The sequence below is a fragment of the Pelophylax lessonae genome, assembly GCF_965119305.1.
Source record: "Pelophylax lessonae genome assembly, chromosome: 1".
Classification (NCBI taxonomy): Eukaryota; Metazoa; Chordata; class Amphibia; order Anura; family Ranidae; genus Pelophylax; species Pelophylax lessonae.
In genome coordinates this window covers 606,243,460-606,261,022 of record NC_138768.1, presented here as the reverse complement: position 1 = coordinate 606,261,022, position 17,563 = coordinate 606,243,460, and the positions used below count along the sequence as shown (strand labels likewise).

General features: G+C 39.4%; 1 protein-coding gene across 2 annotated transcripts in view; it reads right to left on the bottom strand.

Annotated features, from left to right (window-relative positions):
* Nucleotides 1-17,563, bottom strand: part of GSTCD (glutathione S-transferase C-terminal domain containing) — a 269,194-nt gene that overhangs the window by 119,383 nt on the left and 132,248 nt on the right. For both annotated transcript variants that reach the window (XM_082243685.1, XM_082243684.1), the window contains exons 4-5: nucleotides 10,970-11,221; nucleotides 3,597-3,690 (exon numbers count right to left, since the gene is read on the bottom strand). In XM_082243685.1, coding sequence (XP_082099811.1) covers nucleotides 3,597-3,690; nucleotides 10,970-11,221 — 346 coding nt within the window. The remainder of the gene's footprint in view (nucleotides 1-3,596; nucleotides 3,691-10,969; nucleotides 11,222-17,563) is intronic.

Genomic DNA, 17,563 nt, shown 5'->3' with positions numbered 1-17,563 from the left:
GACAATGGCAGCTATTATTTCCCAATATATAGAAATGATATCAGTAGATTGTATTTAGCCATAGATTTTTTCTTTTCTGCAACCCACTCAATTCTCTCATCAACACAGTCAATGTTGATAGGGGAATCCCTCCCACAGAGATATTGTGTTCTCCCTGGGGAGAACAGTGATTATTGCTAGTGGCTAAAGCCGCTGGCAAAAATCACATGAAAAATCTGACAAGCTGTTTGTACTCAAGTTGATCAATCAATCAAGTTGTATACAATCAGCCTGTCCATACGTGGTTCAAATGTGGATGTTCCTGCTGAACCGGCTGAGATTCGAACCATCTATGGCCAGCTTTAATCAATTATATGTAAAAGATCATATGGAAGATTATATAGAAGATCATAAGGTAACTGAATTCAGCCTGCATGTTAACAGAACCCTAAAGAAAAGGTGTTTTGATTGAATTTTGAACTTGTTAACTGTTAACAAATTTCCTAAACAGATTAAAGTGAGTGTAAAGTCTCTCTCTTTTGTTTTTAAATAACAAGTTATACTTACCTTCTCTATGCAGTTGGTTTTGCACAGAGCAGCCTGGATCTTCCTCTTCTCAAGTCCGTCGTTGCTGCTCCTGGCCCCTCCCTCCTATTGAGTGCCCCCACAGCAAGCAGCTTGCTATGGGGGCACCCGATGCGAGCTGCAGCTCCGCGTGTCCATTCAGACACGAAGCTGCCAATCGGCCCCGCTCCTTCTCTCTCCTCATTGGCCAAGTGACTTTGATTGACAGACGTGGGAGCCAATGGCGCTGCGGCTGTGTCACAGCCAATCAGGAGGGAGAGTTCCCGGGGACGGAGGGACTCGTGGACATGGGGCTCAGGTAGGTATCATCGGGGAGGGGGCTGCTACAAACAAAAGGTTTTTTACCTTAATGCATAGAATGCACGAAGATAAAAAAAACTTCTGACTTTACAGCTTTTTTAAGTACTATACACACACTTTTTTGATGGGCTTTGTGTATGTGAACATTGTGAGCTATTATTTGCTATTCTTTACTTTCAATAAGTTTTTATTGAAATATATAAGATACAAACAAAAAACCAAAGTCGGTTTAACAAGAAATAGCCGTGTCAAGCATATACAGAGAATTAAAGGAAAGTGTATATACATATGCATACCATAAGTGCAGAACGTTACCCGTGTACCAAAGGAACATGTCATAGTAACACGTTAAACAATGTAAAAAGTGTCAAAAGTCATATAAGAATGCGTATTGTAGATACTATATCTAGAACTTATCCAAGTATTCTACGTCAGCCAGGTACCTGGGAGAAGTATGGGCTTTGTATCCATGTTTGCCAGTCGTTATGAAACTTGGGACCCCTGGCCTTGGAGTAGGCATATGCCTTTTCCAGCGAGCATTGCATGTTTATCAGGCGGATAGCTTCCATGTGTGAAGGTGCCACAGGTTTTTTCCAATAGCGTGCTATGACTGTTTTAGCCGCCACCATTATATGTACAGAGACCGTCCTCAAGGAGGGCGGAAAAGAGTCCAAACCCAACGAGAGGAGGGCTAGAGCAGGATCGGGTCTTTTGAGAACACCAGTTGTAGTGGATAGGACCTCAAACATTATTTGCTATTCTTTAACTAACCAGGCTGATTGCTAAAAAGAAAGATTTTTTAACATCCGTGTATATACTATTCCTCATTTTTTAACTATAACTGCACCAACTTTAAACCTTTCTGTCACCAAATCAGGCATTAACAGAATAGTAGCGGTATACAAATTCATAAACACAAACTTAGGATTGTAATACCAGCATGAAAAGAGGTGTCACAAAATAGATAACGGGATCTCAGGAGACTGCTCTCTAGAAAGAATATCCATTGTTAACAGACAGAATTCTCAGGACAATAACAACTAAAACAAAGGAACGGAGAGGACATGGACAATCCTGGATCATACTATTAGATTGCTCGATGAAACTATTAAAAATACACAATGTTGCAGTGAAGGCTGTTTAGGATGTTTATAAATATGGACTTTTTTAATGAGCAAGTGCAAAGAGCAACAATAATATGGAAGGTGCAATAACCATGGCAACCAGTTATAATACTCTTTTCATCAGAGCTTTCATTAGCATCTATGAAGAAATAAATTATTCAGGTTATTCTAATTTGCATATATCGGTTTGTATTCATAAAAAAATCTTAGTAGGTTTAATGTTATCTCTGCAAAAAAGCGTGCTACATACACTGCTGAAAGATGGAATATTTCTGGCATTGATTCTGTGGTCACTTTACCAGAATAACTGATATAGTGGCTTATGGATGAAAAGCATGCCAACGAGAAGATCTTTTGAAATCAGCTTTTCTCTGCCATTTCTACAGTGCAGAGTTGGTGTTGACACAAAGATCCAAATGGGCTGCTCTAGGCAACAAGAAATATTCTTAGCACTATTTCGTACATAAATTCCATGATATTTATCATTTCCATTTGTAAGTTAGTCACCAGATATCAGAGTTACACACCTGCAAAACTTAACTCATGTTTGGTTCCCAAAAAGAACTAGCCAAAAAGTCACAAACATGGCTACTCTATAATGATTGAGCACAGTTGTTTCCCTTACGAAAAAATCCATTCCTGGGAATTTGGCAAATATGCGGTGGGCTGTGGACACAAAGATGTGGGTGCCAATGCTAACCCTAATTAATTTTTCTTTTATTCATCTGGTCATTTATGGGTGGTGAATAATCTTCAGTGGTTTAAAAGATATGTTTAAAAATAACAGTTGAAATCTGCAACAACTAGTCTTGACTATAATTTCTATTCACTAGGGATCGCATTACCACTTGTAACCCCCCCATTTCCTTCCCCCCTTTTTTCTATCCTCTTCTCTCTATCTACTCCTATTTTTGTTTGCTACCTTTCTTTTAATATTGTATGGTACTTATTTAAACATTATCTGTTCTGTTTTTGAATATATACCTTTTGGATTGATCACCTAATTACTGCTCTTGCAAACTGAACCAATAGTCACTAGCTTACTTTTATTTTTCCTTCTGATGGAAATTTCTAATGCTTTCGATGTAATAATTTATTGGTTTATTCATTGCTCTACTCTACATTTTTACATTGTTATGTACTCATCCTGTTCATAAATCAATATAATAATAATTGCTATTTGAATATTGTACCGCCATCGTTGCATGTACTCAATTTGTCAATCTTTGTTATATTTTTAAAAAAATAATAAACCAATTTGGCGAAAAATCTGCAACATCTTCAACCTTCCTTTCCTCGGTTTTTACAGAATATCTCATATGACAGCATTCCAATAACTTCTCTATAAAAGTGCAAATATTGGCCATTTCAACCAACCAGGTTCTAGCTACCATTTTTGCATGGTTCACTATTTCAACCATACCAGGTTCTAGCTACCATTTTTGCATGGATCACTGGAAGATTAATGCTAACTTGTGACAGACAAATATAGGTAACTCCTCCACTTTTACTTGCCTTCTTCCATACACAATTCTTTAGTGAAACTAAATACCATTTTTAATTTGAAACAGAAAGAAAAGCGGAGAACAGATCAAGACTGATACTGACCTTGTGCTGGGCTCACAGCTGCAGGAAGACTTTCCCAGTCAATAGTTGGGGATGGACATGGATGAGAAGTAAACATGGCTTCAATGCCATTCTCCTGTAGAAGTAAATATAAAAAATGTAAGCATGAAAAATAAGAGCTTCAGAGAAAATACCTGAAAAGAAATACATTTCTTCCACAATAATATAAAATAGCTCTGATCTGTCACCATTTTCTTGGGATAGCTTAAAAAAATTAAGTATGGAAGCTTAAGAAAATTAAAGGGTAACTCCACTTTTGTGGGGAAATAAAATATCAAATAAAGAAAAAACAATATAGCGTATACAATTGCGACACAAATCCCATTGTAATGTTTTTGAAAATTACCTTTCCTTTTCAATCTGCAGCTGTTGAAATTTTCTGAAAATGCAAAGCAATATGGCTACCTGGAGCTGTTTTGTACACAGAATGTGTACTGAACACACCCCTAGAAACATAATTTTCTGCTTGCGTGATTGGCTCACCCCATTTCCCAGAAGTCTGCCTAAGATACAAGTCAGATTTCTGGCATCCCCTGTAACAAAAATATCATTTTTGGTGAGATACTCCCAATAGGAACTTGTCTAAAGGGATGCAGAGCCAGCAGATTTCCTCATTAGAGCCCTGCAGTTGCCACAGCTGATAGATAATTATGAAACCACTCCCATTTTACCCACTCAACACAGAGGCACAGAGGAACAAACAATGATTTCTTGAGAACAACAAAAGATAGGAATCTGCAACAAAGTTTGTTATAATCCTTGCAATGTACAGAGATCACCCAGAGAAGAATGTTTTTTTCTCAACAAAAGTGGAGTTACACTTTAAGTATGGATTTGCCTGAACATAGGTATAATGAAGCTGTGTTGCGTGAATTATGGTGTGCTTCTAGATGGTCCCAACGTGTAGAAAGAAATGTGTAGAAGACATGAGATAATATCATTATATTCTAATGAAGGACAGAAAATCCCACTATATAAGCACCGTGAAGGTCCAAAGCATGTAGGCCTGGATTTGGGAAAAGGTCTGAAAGGGCAAGGCTGAATTGTGGCATTTTAAATTTGAAACCAGAAAACAGGGGCATTTTGGCTTTCAAACCAGCATTGAGTCCTTGCCAGTTGATGTTTCCTTTTAACTATGAACCACAAAAGTGTTGAGTAGGCCAATTTGTAAATTGGATACATTTGCCAGCTCTGACAACCTAAGACGCCTTTCACACAAATGTTCTGATTGGGTCCGCCTGTCCGTTTTTCAGATGGATCCCATTGAGAACCTGCATTTTCCTCTATGGAGTGGCAGGTGTAAACGGACATGTGTCCTCTTACCCAACAGGAACTTTGGCTGATAAATAAATCAAGGAACTGACATTATTCCTTTACATTTCCCAAGAACTACAGATAGTGGAAGAATAATCAGGGGAGAAGCCAGGTGCACCGGTGGGAGACCTGAGAGGATCAGGGCTGCTCTGTGCAAAACCATTGCACAGAGCAGGGAAGTATAACAGGTTTGTTATTTAAAAAAAAACAAAAACAAAAACATACACAGATTGAAATTCAGCCATCAATTTGATGTCAATTTTCAATTTAGTTTTAGATATAGTCTTATGACTAATATGTCATTTTAGTTTTAGTCGTATTTTAGTCTTCTGACTAAAATGCCATTTTAGTTTTAGTCATATTTTAGTCATCTGAATTATTTTAATTTTATTCGCCTAAAATTTTAGTCGACAAAATTAAAACTGCTGTTGGGTTTTTCCTGAATGATCAGTGCCAGAATACAATACCACAGCGGGAAGAATTCCCCTATCTACTTCGAATGTGTGGATCGTAAAATAGGATCATTTGTTTTCGTTTGGATTTTTTTAAGATCCAAGTAACTAATCTTGAATGATACCACCTTATTATCCTGTGTTGACCATTTATTTTGAAGTAGTACCATAAAGCGCTTTTCTCAGAATACCAATATTTGGGTTATATCTACTTGCAATAAACACTATACACTATGCTTTGAAATATGTGTGTTCTCTAGGGTTTAAATATTTTCCACGATAATCTCTTTAGCCTTCCTAATAAGTTGTGCTATGCTTGTACAAGAAGGTGCCTAGTTACAGAAGACGTAAAAAGCAAGCACAGTATATATGCAGATAAAACAGCCTTTAGAGGCAGAAATGACCCTGTAAAACAACTATCTAATATGGTAGTGTCCAAATAAATTGGCCATATATTTTATCAACAAGTTAAGTGGAGGGTCCCAATGTATTTTTTTAAATTCCCAATTTAAATATATCAGGGGACAGCCACGTGTGTCAGAATAAAACCAAGAAAAGACATGCATATAACAGGGATAACCCATTTATGGAGGCTCTATCCTCACTAGCCCATCCACTCTCCTGAATACTGCTGCTGTATCCCAATCTCACACCATCCTGTATGGAAGCATAGGGATAAATCTGAAGGGGCCACTGAGAATATGCCCAGGTCTCCCAATGTAGTACAGAGGCTGCCAGCCACACAAGCTCAGTACCATTTACACCGTCAATTCAGGAGCAGTCTCTCTAGCAACAGATAGTAAATCCCCAAAGCAGCAGCTCACCAGTCCCTGTGATATGGTAGCTCACCATCCAGTCACACACACAGCGATAAGTCCACTCTCTGCTCTGCAACCAGGTGACTCTGGCACCAGGTGCACACCTGGACTCAGCAAACCGGATACTACTCAGGCGACCGTTATGCAGCAGTGGTGGTGCAAACTGGACAGCAATATACACTCTCCGGTATCCCTCATGGCAAGAGGAAGCTGTGCCCTGTAAATGCAGCTCTTTCCACTTCTACTAGTAATATAGTTCAAAAGCTCTTTATTACAGTAGAGTCTCTCTCCTTTGGACTACAGTTCCCACAGTGTCATGCTGCTGGACTCAGTCAACTGAACTCTTCCTGCTCAGCAGCTCCCCCCTCTTGCTGATATAGTTGTTAACCAGTTCAGCATTGCAGTTCAGCTGCAGCCAGTGTTTCTCTCACTCTCAATTCTTAGCCAAGCACCTAGCTACAGAAGCAACATGTGGCCCAGGCATTGATGTATAAGAGTTACTGGTAAGTGGTGTGTATTGCTGGATTGTTTTCGCTGTTATCTTCAGCTAAAATGAAAGTGGAATTAAACCCATCAATCTAATGGTTTCCCAAAACAGTTACATACAAGGCATGCCATGAATAATTGTTACAGTTGCTTGTGCTCTCAACTGAACTGTCAAGCCATCAAATGGCTGGTGTCAAGCCATCAAATGGCTGATCATATATGCAGTACAATAGCTACTGCAGAACAAACAGAGCTTAGGATGTCAGCTTCTTTGGCAGTAAAGTATAGGGGAGTTTAGTTCCCCTATAAAGGTTCCACTGATCATCAAATACTATAGTCAACTGGTTCCCAATGTGTGCAATGTGTACCAGTAGTAGTACTACAGTGGCGCAAAAAAGAAAACAAAAAACGAAGCTCAAAATGTATAAAACAACATATAAGAACAGCCCAGCAAGCAAAATGTGTTTATGCTAGAATGGTCATTCAGTGACAGGAACAAGGGAGTCAATTGAGGTTTTGTACTGAATGTGTTTCTTTGGATTACTGGGGCATTTTGAAGAAGGCAATGTCTTTATATAAGAGAGACACTCTCTTAGGGAGCTGAGTGTCAGCCATATTTTAATGGCAGTGAAAGGGTTGCCTATAAGGAACCCAGAGGGAGATAGGAAGCAGCATGACAATTATCGCTAAATGGTGAACCTTGGTCCTATCTGGACTGCCACTTGGCAGCCTGGGTGTCCATTCCAGGTCGACCCACCCTCCCCTTCCCTCCGCTGCCATTCTCACAGCAGGGCAGACCATAGGAGGCAAGGCTGGCATAAACAGAGGAGGGAGCTGCCCAACTATTCAAGTTAACAAGCAAGTGATTGGTTGCCAGAACACAGGGCAGTTCTAGCAACCAGTTACCCACTTGTTAACATGAAGTTGGTTAATTTTCACCCAAATCTTCTGGAGCCTGGAGATTTCTTAGAGATCTGGGTGGGATGAAATCTCCAATCTTAGGTCCATGTTATGAGAACCACCAGCACACTAATTGGGCAGATGTGTGCTGGGCTTTTAGGAGAGAACCGACTAGGGTTCTAGGCTCCACCATGGTAGACAGAGAAGGTCTCGGTCCAAGAGTACAGATGGGAGCTAGAGCAGCAAGGGCCTGCCAAGTGTATGCACCAACCTTCTGAGAGAGATACTGAGTGGTATTGTGTCATGGTCTGTAGGATCAGACTAAAAGCCAGGAGGCTGAATGTTGTTTGTTCTTTGGATAGAAGATGAATGCTGAAGACCCCTGCAAGGGAAACCCATTTTTTACTTTATGAACTATCTTTTAATAAAAATGGGCAGAATGTGGCTATGCCTTTAAGCGGTACAAAAAAAACAAAAAAAAAAAACTGGGTTTTGTTAATGGTGCAAGACAAGACAAACGTTGGGAGACCCTGCAACTATCTGCTTAACTTTCTGTAACACTAACATTTATGTTTCTCAAACCATATTTTTAATGCAGTGATTTAAGTTTCAGCTAGAAAGTACATCAATAAAAACCCTGGAATGCAGTGCACATTGCATTCATTAGCATCTGGTTAGGAGCTGTTATTTAACAAAATAACAACAGAAGACCTCCACAGTGTTCATGTTTCACAAACCATGTATGAGTCATAAGGCTCTTTTGAAATGGATTTAACAAGGATAAAGCGTTATTCACTATAAAGGCAGAATGAGCTTTACTGCATCACGTCTGTTATAAAAACAAGTAGGTTAATGCAAAAATAAATAAAGACTCCCTGTATTTTTAGGGAGTACAAAGTGTAATGTGTTAACAGTTAACTAACTAGTTACAAAGTCTGTTCACTTTCTCTTCCATAAAATGCCTCCATTCTTTAAAATCACGCAGGCCATATAATAAATGATTGATCATAGAATCAACCAATTTATAGCGGAACTCAGGCCCATAACGGGATGTTCCACTTTAAGTCATCCTCCCTGTCTAACTTGGCATGCCATTTTGGAGGGGGAGAAGCGGGTACCTAGTTTTGACAGGTACACACTCCCACTTCCGCTCAGAGTGCCTAGGTGACCTGAGCAAAAGCCCCCCCCCCCCCCCCGCAGTCTTCCGGGACACATCACAGGTCCCAGAAGACTGCGGGAACATTCACAAAGTGCAGCTCGGCTTGTGCATGTGCAGATGGCTGTGAAGCCAAAAGCTGTACAGTTAGCTGCCCACAGTTAGGATACTGGCGCCAGGAATCCAAAGGCTAGTTAAGAACTAGGCTGGGTGACAATGGCGCTGGATCCCTGGACAGGTAAGTGTCCATTTATTAGAAGTCAGCAGCTACAAGATATGTTACAGTTTGTTACAGACTGAACATCTTCTTTAACTGATCTTTCACTCCAGAGTTGTAATCAAAACAAAAAGTGAGGGTACATTATTCAGTAGGGACAGTGATAATTGTCTAAAATGGGATTTCCCCTCACTTTGGGGAGGTTTCCTCTCATTTTCTGTTGAGGACAATAAGTGAAGGTAAATCTCCCTAATGGGACAAATATAGCAACAATAACCTGACAGGGGTTTTGACCCTTTTTTTTTTTTTTTACAGCTGTATCCAAAGCTATTTAGCTTTTAGAAATACAAATCCCAATGACATATGCCAAAGCATGGTGGACTAGGGGGCCTCAAATGTAGCCCTTGACACCAAAAGGCCTTGTGTAATATTTGTTGAATACAATGCTATAAAAAAATTGTAAGAGACACGCTACAGTAGATAGTCCAAAACTGCTAGCATACTACAAGAGATGGCCAGAGATGATGCATCATTATAGGAGTGGCTGTTATAACGGGACTAACAGAGAACACTGCCATTACAGTCCCTTTAAAAACCAGTGCACCCACATTTGTACTCACAGCCCCATATGAATTATTAAGAACACATTTGATATTCCTATCAGCAAGATCTATTATAAAAGAACAGAAAAAAAATAAATAGAATGGTTGTCTTAGAAAAAAGTACTTTGTTAGCCTGAGTTCTGGTAGTTCAGGTATCATGCAACAATTCTGGGAGGTGGGGTAATAAAGTACCAAAGTTCACTTAGTGCACATAAGGTGCTACAGAAGGCACTGCCTCTTATCTCCTCATTAGCGCAGAAACCAACACACACAGGTGTTCCCAGGAATTTCATAGGCCACTGAAGTCATAAGAAACAAAACAGAGGGTGCACAGGCCTAGTGCGTTATCCTCAGTAAAATCTTGAATGGTTTAAAGACAAAGCGGTATACTCACAAAAAGTGCACTTGTAATACAGGTTTTCTAACAAACAGCAGCTTTCCATCCACAGTGCGACATATTGCATAACAGATGAATCATCCCGCAGTACGACAAGCTTACACGTTTCAAGGATTCACCTTTTCCTCAAAGCTAGTCTAGCTCTGAGGAAGAGGTGAATCCTCGAAACACGTAAGCTTGTCTTACTGCCAGACGACTCATATGTTATGCAATATGTCGCACTGTGGATAGAAAGCTGCTGTTTGTTAGAAAACCTGTATTACAAGTGCACTTTTGTGAGTATATCACTGTCTTATAACCATTAAAGATTTTACTAAGGATAATGCATTAGGCCCCTGCGCCCTCTGTTTTATTTCTTATGATTTCAGTGCATCTAGAAATCCCTAGTCTTTCGAGGGCAGCAAGGCAGTATTTATCCAGATTTGCCAGGACAAGAGCCTAGAAAAGCACTTTGTTTGGCCCACCTTAGAGTGCAGGAGATTTGTTTTTTATATCTTGAAGTATTTCATAGGCCACCCAACACTGAGCCACAGTAAAGGAACACTGGAACTCAAAACGGCCAGAGAGCCCCAAGTTGGACACCAAAGGTTTACATTCAAGAAAAGGAGCTGTTCCAATTTTTTTTTTTCTCATAGTAAACTGCATTGAAAATGGGTATTTCAGGTATGATAGTGATCTGGTGAAGCAGGAGGAAATGTAAGGTTCCCAACCACTTTCAGATGAGGTTACATGTCCCAACTAAGGCTAGGCACATACAAACATGTTTATGTCAGACCACTGGATTAAGAAGCAGTTGGATCATAAATACATATTCATTGACTCTTCAAGTTTCCCCTATAGGGGAAATATCAATATAGGACCTATATCAATCTCCTGCTGTGCTCATTGGAATGTCAGGTCATTTTAGGCTTCCTAAGAAGAATATTCACCTTGCCCACACAGTCTTCAATAAAAGATTTTCCCCAGACCTACACCTAGACAATACAAGATTGTTTTTAGAATCAAACATTTACTTTTAGCTTGGTCATGGTTGGTCTGGGACCTCCTATAAACTGGTCTTCTGGGGAATCTGCTTCTTCGGTGTTTGTTTCTGATGCTTGCAAATGCTGTTCACATGTCTTATTCAAATCAGGAAAATGAAGGAAGGTGATACTACAGGCAGTGGCTGCACTCTGCACACCTGGCACCTGCTGGACCCGTTCATACCAAGCAGCCAAAAGAGGAATCTCTGATATCTTCTCTGGTGATGTTTTATGCAAAGCAACCTGGGGACAAAAACAGAGCAAAGTTGTTTTGAGCATCCATAAGCAGACAAAGGTATCATCAAACCACCTATCTAATTAAACAAATCTAATATATCTATGAAATCTACACAATCATGATAAGGTGGTGATAAGTCCACATGTTTAAGCAAAGTAAGATATGGTTACAGCACAGTGGACTTGTGCTTTGGCACCAAAAAACGGGGCAAAGCTTCTTCCCCAGGCATTGACTGTACTTAGCATGAATTAACACTTGTGTATTGTTCTGTGCTGCAGACAGGATAATTATGTAAAGACACTCTTGACAGATGTGAAACTGAAGAGGCTCAATTTTGTCATAACATAAGTAAAATGCACATATTTTCCATTTGCACATCAAAATATTTCATCTCCAAAGCTCTACTAAAACCATATAGACGCATTTGGGATCCCAGTTTTTAAAATTTCCAACTCAAAATGAAAATACATATTCTAAGCTGTCATGCAGTTATTTTCTGAGGCTCATTTAGAAAAGCTGGCACAAACGAGACACACAAAGATTGCTTATAGCAACCAATAAGATATGTACAGGGATATTCTAATTTAAACTAGAATGACAGCTGCCATTTGATGGTTGTTAGAGCCATACACTTCACTTAGGCTACATTCACACCTGAGCGTAGCGTTTTTAAGCGTTTTTTTACTGCGATTTTACAGGCGTTATTTGTGCAGCCGTTTTTAGATTGAATAGAGACCAATGGAAAACGCCTGTAATCTGCCCAAAAAGAAGCTCATGTACTTTTTTGAGCGTTGGGCGTTTTGCTCACAGCGTCAAAACGCTCAGATGTGAACAGGGGCCATTGAAATTAATAGGATTTGTCTTGTTGGGAATTTTGAGAGCTGATCCTAGAGCAGAAAAACTCCCCAAAAACACCCCAAAACGCCTACATGTGAACGGAGCCTTAAGGGTAATAATTAAAAGACATTACACAATATACCTCTGCTATGGTTTATGTAGCCACCTAAGCAAACAGGTTTATTAATTTAGGTATGGCAAAGAATAATGAGGTATGGTCCACAGTAATCACAACTTACTGCAGTTATATGATTTTAAGTATGAACCCAATTTTAAAACAGCGCTAGCAAGAAAACAGATATTAAATAAAGTGTCTTAAATACTAAAATGGGAAGCGTGCACAATGTGAAAACATCATTAAACCACATAAATAATTAAAAAATATTATGTGATAAAAGTCCAATATATGCAATTGATCAATAAATAATTAAAAAATATTAAGTGATAAAAGTCCAATATATGAAATTGATCAATAAAGTGCAAGGTGCTCCAGTGCAGAGAAAATATTAAAGGTGCTCCAGGTGACTGTGACCCCTCAAGGTACCCACTCACCAGACCAAAGCATCAAAAAAAAGCCTGTAACCACTGGGATATAACACTGCACCAGGACTTCTTCCTTATAATGCCAAGTTGTTCAGGATGATTCTTTGTCAGAGGTGGTCCAAGATTCCTCCATAGACCCAGTGCCAAAGACAAGAGACCATAGATGCTGAAGTACGTTTTAAGTGAATTTATTGATATTGTCTCTTGTCTTTGGCACTTGGTCTATGGAGGAATCTTGGACCACCTCTGACAAAGAATCATCCTGAACAACTTGGCATTATAAGGAAGAAGTCCTGGTGCAGTGTTATATCCCAGTGGTTACAAACTTTTTTTGACCCTTTGGTCTGGTGAGTGGGGTACCTTGAGGGGTCACAGTCACCTGGAGCACCGTTAATATTTCCTCTGCACTAGAGCACCTTGCACTTTATTGATCAATTTCCTATATTGGATTTTTATCACTTAATATTTTTTAATTATTTATTATTTATTGATCAATTGCATATATTGGACTTTTATCAATTAATATTTTTTAATTATTTATGTGGTTTAATGATGTTTTCACATTGTGCACGCTTCCGATTTTAGTATTTAAGACACTTTATTTAATATCTGTTTTCTTGCTAGCGCTGTTTTAAAATTGATTTCATACATATTGTCTAAGTTTTTCTTAGTGTAACAGCAGCTGCATCACATACTTTTTTCCTTTTTATATATCTTTTAGGGAGCGCGGGTTTATATTATTTTATAGTATATGATTTTAAGATGATTTATGATTGCGATTTACCTTTGCTGTCCATTTGAAAAAAAAAATGTATTACAAGTTAAATAACAATACACCTGGGGAGAAACAAAAAATATATCTACCTTACATCCTTGACTTAATTTTTCTCCATTTTAATTAAGGCCACTTTTTCACACTTGTGTGACTTGTCCTGCGACTTGGGACTGCAAAATCGCATGACAAGTCGTACCCTATGATTTCCAATGAGTACCATTCATATCTGTACAACTTCAAGTCGCAGCGACTTCAAAGTAATCTCTTCACTACTTTGGTCCGACTTTGATGCAACTTGGAGTCCACAGACCTCAAGATTACACAGGCATTGCTTTAAGACACGTCAAAGTCAAGTCAAAGTCGCGGCAAAGTTGTGTGACTTTCAGGTCGTACAAGTGTGAAAGGGGCCATAATGTGTAATGTAGCACTTTTTCATGAGAAGCAGTGATCTAACAAAATGTGTTGTATTTTGATGCAAAATCTGCTTTATTGCCACGTTTAATGTTACATTTGCATTCTCACCACATGCTTGCCTTTTATTTATTTTTGTATTAAATGCAGAAGCCTGTAGATTAGCAACTTGGGGAATATGCCCATATTGCTGCAATCAATCAATATCCCATTTAAAATATCAGCAATATACGGATTGCATTGTTTGAAACAGAATAGGAAACCTACAGACTTGCACTTGGAAAATAAAGCTGCAAGGACAGCCCAGTATAGTCTGTTCTACTTTCATCATGCTTCAGTTTTGTAGCAAAGCAATAGTAAAAGTGGATCACAAGAACAAAGGGGAGGGAAATACGTCTCAATGTACTAATTGAAAAGGATTTTACGGTAAGCCAAAAGTCCTATTTTGCCAACAATACATTAAAGTGTTACTAAACCCAGGACCCTGTATTTACTATATTTGGTTTCCCACAGCACAAAGAACACGGAAATGCAATCATTTTGGTAAATATAAACTGCTAAGCAGGGCTGTGGAGTCGGAGTCGAGGAGTCGGAGGAAATTTTGGGTACCTGGAGTCGGAGTTGGCAAACAATGCACCGACTCCGACTCTTACTAAATTTAGATTGGAATTTAAAAAAAAAGCAAGTTTAAATGTCCCAATTCACAAAAAGTTATAATTAATGACTTAGTATAAGGAAACTTATAATTGAGGAGGCCAAATGTAAAAAGGAAGAACTACAGAAAGTTCTGAAAGGACGTTTTGTCTTCCCTAAAATGGATGCATGCACACGTCACAGAGTCAATTATTTTGCTATTAATGTTAGATTTGTGGATGAAAATAACAAAACAATAACCCGGACCCTCGGATTAAGAGCCCATTCAGACTAACGCGACGCGACTTTGGGGGGCGACCTGTGAAGTCGCGTGCACCGCGACTTCGGCGCGACTTGCAGAGACTTCACATAATGGAAGTCTATGCAAGTCGCTCCGAGGTCGCCCCAAAGTAGTACAGGACCCTTTTTCTAAGTCGGAGCGACTTGTGTCGCTCCTATTAGAACGGGTCCTGTGCTAATCAATGGACCGCGACATACCGCGACTTGTCAGGCTGACAAGTCGCCTGACAAGTCGCGCTAATGTGAATGGGCTCTAAAGGATACTCAGGCACATCACAACAGTGATTACCTTCAGAAGTTAGTGGAGGGTGTTCTAGAAGATTTTGAAATTACAAAGGAACAGATTTTATGTGTTGTGACAGATAACGCTTCTAACATGTTGAGCACAATTGAGAAGATGAACGCAGATGAAGAAGGTAACAAACAGATATTAGAGTTAGAGGAAGACAGCTCTGCAAGTATTGGAGAAAGTTTAGAAACTGAAGAGAATGTTGACATTTTTTTGGACAACTTTGTTGAAGAAGCATTGAAGCTTGATACTATTCATCATATGCGATGTGCTGTTCATACACTGCAACTTGCCATAAGAAATGGATTAAAAGATCGCCATGCAGCTACACTAATTGGCAAATTACGGCAAGTAACTGTTGCAGCCAGGGTCCCGAAAACAGAAAAGACGTGCAGGAAAAGGAGCCATTTTGGATCAAACAACTCGCTGGGGAAGCACTTATTTAATGGTGAAGCGTTTGCTTGAACTTAAAGACTTCATAGAATAAATGGACAATGAAAATCTTGCATTAACTGAAAGCCAGTGGACACAAACAAAAGAGCTGGAGAACCTTCTTTCTCACGCCTTCACTGTCACCAAGAGGTTGCAATGTGACGATCTAACCACGGGTAAATTCCTCTTGGAATGGAAGAGCCTGTTATATCGCCTGAACAAAAATGGAGGGTTAATAGCTGAGGGCATTGCATCTTCAATGATGAAAAGAGAGAGTCTTTTGCTGGAAAATGAAATCTTGTTAGCGGCTATTTATGTCGACCCAATGAGCCGACTTTTGTTGAACAGTGAACAGACTGCTACTGGGAAAAAGGCCCTCTATGATGTAGCAGTTCGCATGAAGGGATTATGACCTGAAACTGTAACTCAGGATCATCTTCTTTAAACGAAGAATTAGACTTTGATTCCTTCTTAGACAAAATGGAAGTTGCTAAAGGAAAGGGACGTTGCATAAGCATTACAGAACCAGTAAATGTCCAAATAAAAAAATTCCAACAGGAGTGTTATAAAGCACTAAAAAGTTGAAAAGTATGATCGCTCATCAAAACTTACTGTTGAAGAAGCCATCCTTGTTTATCCAGAGATCGTTAGTGATGTGGCCAGAATAGTTACTGCAATGCCACCCACCCAAGTCAGTGTCAAAAGATTAATACATATTAATACAGAGGAGTCGGAGTTGGGGAGTCGGAAGTACAAAAAACTGAGGAGTCGGAACATTTATCTACCGACTCCACAGCCCTGCTGCCAAGTACCCTTTCCCAGCAGCAGTTAGAGCAATTTTGGGACTTCAATCTGTGTCTGGGTAAAGCTTGTAGGGCTTTCCATTTTCCCCTGATTGTACTACAAGGCTGCAGGACCTCTGGTCCTCTATCTGGACAGTCCTCATTGCCCTTGTGCTTATCACATGTTCTCGCCGAGGAAAAAAAAAAAAAAACTCTCTAGCAATACACACCAAACTGAGCATGTGAAGCTTGCCCCTAAGGCTCTTTTCTATCAGAAGATGGTTTGGGGACAGTAGAAGAAGGGGAGGGTTAGAAAGACAGGATAAAGCAACCTTTTTACATAATGCAGAGGATTAACCCCTTAGGTTGCACAGTCAGTATAACAAGCATGCTTTACTGCATTTACAGACTAATTTTACTTTTGTGGGATTAGTAACACTTTAGGAAAAACAGAATTAAGTAATTCATGTGCTGTGGAATGTCCAGAAGCAGTCCAATGGAGGGGTGAGGAACACAGAAACAAAGCATTAGCAGACCCACAAAAAAAAGGCACAGATTAACAGAGGGTTGGTTTGTCAAAGGTCGCTTAGTGGTTATGAATATACGCAAAGTGTTGGCAGCTCTTGAATATAAAGATTTATATCTTTATATAAAAATATAAAGATATAAATAATTTGCTCAATGGTAATCTATGCTGCTTCAAAAAATCCACCTTTAACTGCAATTGAATCATTGTTTCTAATTTGCTCAATGCTAACCTCAAATTGTGTATGAAAAACTCTATTTACCCAAGACAGAGGTGAGAATGGCCTTACCCAACATACACTATATTGTCAAAAGTATTGGGACGCCTGCCTTTACACGCACATTAACTTTAATGGCATCCCAGTCTTAGTCTGTAGGGTTCAATATTGAGTTGGCCCACCCTTTGCAGCTATAACAGCTTCAGCTCTTCAGGGAAAGCTGTTGGACGAGAAGGCCTGGCTCACAGTCTCCGATCGGATTCATCCCAAAGGTGTTCTATCGGGTTGAGGTCAGGACTCTGTACAGGCCAGACAAGATCCTCCACCCCAAACTCGCTCATACATGTTTTTATTACTCAATACTTTGGTAATAAAGTGTACATATTATCCTGTCTGTTGAGGCATGCTACAGATTGGATAGTGGGTAGATCCAAGTTTTCAAATTGTGAGTTGGAATTAAATATGACCGCACCTTAATAAGAGATACGGTGGTAGCATGGAGATAAGAGGGAAAATGTACTCATAAATCTCAGTATTGTACAAAATATCTCCCTATTAGAGGTAATCCAGCATTTCCCGCAGGGGAACAAACTACAATTTTT